This window comes from Megascapheus bottae, chromosome 20 (assembly GCF_031878675.1).
Source record: "Megascapheus bottae isolate mThoBot1 chromosome 20, mThoBot2.hap1, whole genome shotgun sequence".
Classification (NCBI taxonomy): Eukaryota; Metazoa; Chordata; class Mammalia; order Rodentia; family Geomyidae; genus Megascapheus; species Megascapheus bottae.
Window position 1 is genome coordinate 3,389,772 of NC_143528.1, and position 7,445 is coordinate 3,397,216.

Here is a 7,445-nt window from a genome sequence, read left to right on the forward strand (position 1 = left end):
TTATAAAAGAAACTTTAAAAGAACAAAATCTCAAAACAAATCTTTCCCTTTTTCTTAACTTACTGTTCTCTGAGATGCAGGGTGAATGGTTTCCCATCAACTGTAACAATATAAATCACCTAAAACAAAACAAATCAATAAAAATGACTTTATAAATCGAAGTATGCAACTTTATTGATGTTAATAAAAATGATTCACTGCAGCATATTTAAAATGATGTGCTAAATTAATTCTGGCACAATGTGATTGATTTAATGTATGTGGATGAATTGTTGAAAACTAATGTAATGCATTTTGAAAAAATGAAATTTTAATTGTTTTTGTACTATATCAACTGCCACTATCTTTAAAAGATATTTTAAGTCAAAATAAATATAACATGACTACAGGTTTACATTATATAGAAAATATAATGAAGTAAATTATTTACAACTTTATCTACTATACATTTATAAACTTAAATGCATTTATAAACTCAACTCCTTGTATATTAAAATGAGAATAATTCTGGATATGGTACTTTACACCTGATATCCCAGTTACATGAGAAGCAGAAATAAGAGGAAAAAAACTTTATTTGTAAATGACTAAAGCAAAAGGGCTATAAATTAAATAAGATTTAAGGGGAAAAAAAAACCTGGAGAACTGTGCAGGTAGGAAGCCCTTATGGAATACCACAATATCACGATAAAGAGTCTTTAAGTACCAGGGACTCCAGAGACAGAGGGTGACTGTGTGACCAAACAGGTGAAGTAATGGGACCAGATCTACAAATATAAATGGACATCTATCCTAGAAACTTCCTCAATTTCTTTATAATATAATCCAATCCGAAATGAGGCAATCAGTTTTCAGCAGCAACAGAGTGTATAAACTTGGTAGAGAGAAACTGAGCAGAAACACTTAGGATCACTGTCTACTGCAAGGTGCACACATACATATCAGATGTTAATAAACAGCAGAGTCAGATCTTATTGCTTTGCTCCTTAAAACTAACATAAACTACTACAGTAAATCCAACACATTATTCCAGATCTAGTGAAAAGGATAGGCACTGAAAAAAACCTCTCACAATGAGGAAGGCACTGGTAGCTCATACCTATAATCCTAGTTTCATCAGTCTTACAGCAACTCCTTTTGCAATAGCCTCAAAGAAAATAAAGTACCTAGGATTTAACTTAACTAAGAATGTAAAGGACCATTTTGATGAAAACTTTAATACCATGTAAAAGGAAATTAAAGCAGAACTGAGAAATGGAAAACCCTCCCATGCTCCTGTATTGGAAGAACTAACATCGTGAAAATGGTAATCTTGCCAAGGGCTATCTACAAATTCAACATAATACCCATCAATATCCCAATGTCATTCTTTAAAGAAACAGAAGAGGCAATCCAAAATTTCATATGGAATAATAAAAGACCCCGTATAGAAAAACAATTCTTAGCAGAAAGAACAGAGCAGAAGGAATTTCAATATCAAACTTTAGACTCTATTACAGAGCCATAATAATCAAAACAGCTTGGTACTGGCACAGGAACAGGCCTGAAGACCAATGGAATAGAACTGAGGACCCAGATATTAACCCACAGACCTATGGCCACCTAATCTTTGACAAGGGAGCCAAAAAAATAGAATGGAAGAAAGATAGCCCTTCAACAAGAGGTGCTGGCAGAACTGGTTAAACACCTGCAGAAAACTAAAGTTGGATCCTTCTTTGTCACCCTGTGCCAGGATTAAATCCAAATTGATTAAAGACCTTGAGGTAAAAGCAGATATAGTGAATATTTTACAAGAAAGAATAGGAGATACACTAGATCTCCTTGGCACAGGTCAAAACTTTCTTAATAAAGACCCAGAAACACAACAAATGAGAGAAAGTCTGGATAAGTGGGAATTCATTAAACTGCAGAGCTTTTGTATGGCAAAGGACATAGCTAGCAAATTAAGTAGAAAGCCTACAGATTGTGATAAGATATTCACTAACCATACAACAGACAAAGATCTCATATCTAAAATATATCGACAGCTCAAAAAATTGAATCACTCCAAAGAAACAACCATCCCATTAAAAGATGGGCCAAAGACTTAAAGAGAGTCTACTCTGAGGAAGAAATAAGAATGGTCTATGAACACATGAAGAAATGCTCGACATCTCTGGCCAGAAAAGAAATGCAAATCAAAACAACTCTAAGATTCCACCTCACTCCAGTTGGAATGGCCATGATCAACAAAACTAATAACAACAGATGCTGGAAGGGATGTGGCCTGGAGGGAACATCACTATATTGTTGGTGGGAGTGCAAATTCTTTCAACCACTATGGAAAGCAATATGGCAGTTCCTCAAAAGACTAAACATAGAGCTCCCCTATGAACCAGCAATTCCACTACTTGGCATTTACCCAATCTCCAGAAACAAGGACATACTAAATCCACTAGCACAACAATGTGCATTGCAGCATTATTTACCATAGCAAAGATATGGAACCAACCCAGATGTCCTGCAGTTGATGAGGGGATCAACAAGATGTAGTATTTATACACAATGGAATTCTATACTGCAGTCAGAAAGAAGGACATTGCCCATTTGTAAGGAAATGGAAACACTCAGAAAAAATCATATTAAGTGAAGTTAGCCAGACTCAAAGGAACTTAGACTCAATGGTTTCCCTCATTTGTCATAATCAGTACAAACCTTGGGCTCTCCTGGCAGAGATTTACAATAGAACAAAACCTAGATACATAAGGCCATATAGTATGACACTAAATGAAAGGACTTCCAGGATAAAGAAACAAAAGCCATATAATGAGTGATTGTTGTCCTTAATGTACTATGTTATCTCTCCTCTCTTTTGCTGTCCCTTGGCTATCTCATATTGTTACACTATTTCACTTTGTTATCTGTTACATTTTATATATGCGTATTTGGTTATTTGAAATCGGATAGGGAAGGGGGGAAAACAAGATGAGGGGTGAGAGTGGGGGGAGGGAAATGGGGACCAAGACATGAGAAAGGGTATCAATGTATGTGAGGTAATGCACCCTCTATGTGGTGAATATAATGTAACCCTTCTATTAGTTACAATAAAAATACATGAAAAAGAAGTAATATGCTCACCACCTTACTAATGTAACTGTAATCCCTCTATGTATCACCCTAACAATAAAATACAATTTTTTAAATTTTAGTATAAAATTTTCAAATTTTTTAAATCTTCAGAGTAGTAAGATCTGATATTGTGCTCAAGCAGTAAGAATTAAGTGTAATTCATTATTTTAAAATTTCTACTGTTTACCATAGTGTGCTCATTGTATGGATAGCACTGTCTTAATCCCTTTTTATATTTGTTATGCAATAGCTAATAAGAACCAGCAGAAATATAGCCAATGCTAAAGGCACACTACAATTTTAAATGTTTTAAATTAGAATATAGTACTTCATATGTGGGGATTATGTAATGAGATAAAGAGCTCAATTCTACAAGAAGTTGTAACAACTATTAATTTGTCTGTGCCTTAAATAAAAAACAGGACATCAAAACATCTGGAGCAAGATAAGTGTGTGGCATACCCCTGTACTATAAGCCAATGGGAGGCTGAGGCAAGAGAATGATGAGTCAAGGCCAGCGTGGACTAGAAAATGAATTTCAGGCCAACCTGAAAAGATGCTGATTCTACTCTAATACGTGGAGTGTTTAACGGCTCTCTCTAATAACTGCACAGATCCAGCAAAAAGGACATTAGTAAGAAAGGACACAGCAGGTAACTCATCAACACCATCTGTCAGCTCGATGTAATGGACATGTATTGTGTATCTTCTATTGCATCCCACCACAGTTCAACACAGTCTTTCCAAGCTCCCATGGAGAAAATCCATTCTGGGCCACAAAACAGACTGTAGAAAATGTAAAATGAATGCATCCTATAAACTGTGCTCTTAAGGCCATTGTAAGTTAGTAAACGATAACTGAAAATCCTCAAATCCTTGGCAACAGCTAAAAGAATACCTTGGTCAAATAAGGAGAAATTAAACTATATTTGTAACTGGGAGATGTAAAAATGCAGCTTTTCCCAATCTGTGGGATACAATGCAAACAGTCCTCACAGAGCTATTTTTGCCCATAAAGAAAATGCTTAGGTTTTATTGACAAAACATGCTAATGCTAAGGCTTGTGCTCTACCACTGGTACCACACCGGGCAGTATGAAAATGAAAATGCAGAATGCAAACAAGTAATTCAAGTGGTTATTTAAAAGAAAAAAGATACCCCGTGTGGATGAAGATGTAACAAATTTGGAGCTCTCATTCACCACAGTTGCGAATGGAAAACAGTATGTCTCCTATAGAAAATGATAGGGAAATTTTTCAAAAATGTAGAAACAGATCTATCATTTAATGACTGTGGTTTTACACCTTCAAGAATTGAAACCATAAGTGCTTAGTAGCCACTGGCTGCACCATTGCTCAAAATGCTAACATAGAAATCACTAATAAGTGGTATACAATGTGTATATATATATAATGTATAAAATAATACTCTTAAAAGAAGGAAATCATTCCATCTGAACAAAGAACAGGAACTAGAGAACATCATGTTAGGTGAGAGAAGCTTACAGAAGATGAATACTGTGAGCCTCCTGTCTATGAGGTTTCTATGACATTTAAACTCCAAGAAGGACGGAAGAGAATGAGTCTGCCAGTGTCTATGGAGAGGGAGTGGTAGGGAGGGGCTCTTTCTCAGTGCGAATACATTCACAGAACTGAAACAGGAATTTATTCTTTAAAGCCAGTCCTTGGCATAGTCTATATAGTAAATGATTTTCTATTATGCACTCAGGCAATTGGGTAGAATTCTTGTTCTTAGCCATAATACAAGTACACAAAGAAATGTTTGAGTGGGATGAATGTATTTCATATTCTCATGGCAGCGTGCATATGTCCAAACTCACCAAATTGTGCACCTTTCATAATGCAGTTTTCATATCAATTATGACACAGCAAAACTTTCCAAACATCAAATGGTATCCTAAAGTCCAGGAATGTGGCCTAGTAGTACAGTGCTTGCCTAGAATGCATGAAGCACTGGGTTCAATTGGTACCACATACACAGAAAAAGCCAAAAGTGGTGCTGTGGCACAAATGGTAGAGCATTCACCTTGAGAAAAGCCCAAGGATAGAGGCCTGAGTTCAAGCCAAGGACTGGCAAAAAATATACAAATAAATAAGAATCAAATGGCATCTTCAATTATAATAGAATAGCTCCAAGAATTCCAAATACAAAATATCAAAAGGTAGACAAGCAATGGAATTCCTCACATCCTGTGTCAGTGAAAAGCAATCAGGCCTGTAGAGTTTCTGTATTCCATGCTTCCTGACCTGGTGCTACGAAAGTAGGCAATTTTGCAACTTCTTTTTCAGTATGTTATTCCCATACTGAAATTATTTTCTTCATCATAAGGCAAACATGGCACACTTTCTTCCTTCTCTCCACTTTCCTGCCTTCGTTCCTTCTCCCCCTCCTTCCTTTCCTTCATTCCTTCATTTTATTCACATCCTACTCCCTCTTTCTTTCTTCCTCAGATCACCACATCTACTAGTTCTGATGCTTTATCAATCTAATGTTGCAATGTCCAGATTTTATCAAAACCCATTTCTCTTTCACAGGGTGGCCATTTCAATCATCTGCATGCTGAACCACTATCACGAGCATTTTATGTCACAGGCTTCATAAGAACCTGCTTCTTCTATGAGGATGAGTGCCAGAAATTGCTCGGTATTTCCTGAAAATTATGGACAAATATTTAAGAAGACATAGATAATGAAAGAAATTGGAATGAAGGGTAGACATGTGTAAACAGGAGCATTCTAAGGTAGATAAGACAACATACACGGGCTTTCCATGGGATTATAAATTAGAATGGCTAAGTACCAGTGTAAGTGTCAAACAATTCATGGTTACTTACCTGCCCCTCTGAAACTTCCCTCGCACTCGGCCTTATCTTCCGAGGCACTGTGAGTTGCAGCAGTATTCCTTCAGCACCTAAAGCGAGAGTGTGCTTTTCTGTTGTTCTTGATTTCCCCTTGTGCTTCTTATTTTCTTAGGTACAGAAAGGTCATGGTACAGTAAATGTAAAGTGAATGCCTCCTCCATCCAGGGTTCTAACACAGTTAGCAAATGGTAGATTTCTTCCCCCCCATTTGACTCCAATTAATTACCAAAAATGCTAGAACTGGAGCTGTGGCTCAAGTTGGTAGAGCACTAGCTATGAGCAAAATACTCAAGAGTAGCACCCAGCCCTTGGAGTCAAACCTCCAGGACCAGCGCATGCACGCACGCACACACACACACGCACACACACACACACACACACACACACACACACACACACACACGGGCTTCTTCCACAGATAATACAACAAGAGGTTCAAAGGCCGTTCAAAGGCTCGCCCTTTTCACAGTCTAGTAGAGTTGAGGTCCGCTTCCCTCAGGTCTCAGAGCTGTCTGTGGGCACTGCTCACACACCGGTGAGGTCCAGTACTGGACAGAAGGCTCGAGGACACTGGCCAGGAGTCTGCAGCTGCGTCCCAGAAGTGAATGCAGCCCAGACTCCTCCTCTAATGTGGGTGCCTGGCCTGGGCTGGGCCGGGACTTAGGGAGAAGGTGGTAAAGTAGGAGTTGGCGGCAGCAGAAGTGCAGGAAACGGTGGGGACAGGTGTGGGAACTAAGGGGTCGGGTTCCCCAGGCACAGGAGAGGCAACCAGGCCTGTGCCTGCGGGCTTGGACTTACCCAGGCAGGCTGGCAGCATTCCAAGCTCGGCCAACAGTGCCAGGAAAAGCAACATGGTCGTGGAGGGCTCGGAGCACACCCAGCCAGGCCAGAGGCGGTTGGGCAGGGGTGAGGCTCGCGGTGCCCTGCGCACGCGGGTCAGGAGCGCGGCCAGGTCCTGGGAGTGCAGCTCCCGCGTCGGGGGGGGGGGGTGGGGGGAGACCAGCCCCAGGCTGTGCCCACCCTGCCCAACCCTGCCAAGGGACAGATGGGCAGGGCGGGTCGCCCTGGCTCCCTGGCAGCTCTCAGTCACTGCAGAGGATGAGGAACTGGAGCCATCCAGAAATGGCTTCACCACTAGAAATTTCCGCCATGCTGCTCACTTACTAACTCATCCATTAAGAAAATACAAAGACTTCGTTTTTCAACAAACCTTTCTTACAATACCAGAAGGTAGTAAGTAGAGGAAAGGAAACCCCAACCTCATTGTGCTCTGCTGTGACAACAGGCAAGACTGGAAGGCTGGAAAGGACAAGTGGAGAGAGAGAGAGAGAGAGAGGAAAGAGAGAGAGAGAGAGAGAGAGAGAGAGAGAGAGAGAGAGAGAGAGAGAGAGAGAGAGAGAGAGAGAGAGAGAGAGAGAGAGAGAGAGAGAGGGAGGGAGGGAGGGAGGGAGGGAGG

The 7,445-nt window shown here is 39.9% G+C and overlaps 1 protein-coding gene across 1 annotated transcript in view; it reads right to left on the bottom strand.

The window, feature by feature from the left end:
• The window catches only part of LOC150049083 (disintegrin and metalloproteinase domain-containing protein 18-like), a 59,756-nt gene extending 52,875 nt beyond the window's left edge, over positions 1-6,881 (bottom strand). The window contains exons 1-3 of the mRNA XM_090353880.1: positions 6,788-6,881; positions 5,963-6,039; positions 64-119 (exon numbers count right to left, since the gene is read on the bottom strand). Of these exons, the coding sequence (XP_090210006.1) occupies positions 64-119; positions 5,963-6,039; positions 6,788-6,842 (188 nt within the window). The 5' untranslated portion in view covers positions 6,843-6,881. The remainder of the gene's footprint in view (positions 1-63; positions 120-5,962; positions 6,040-6,787) is intronic.
• Positions 6,882-7,445: the final 564 nt, after the last annotated feature.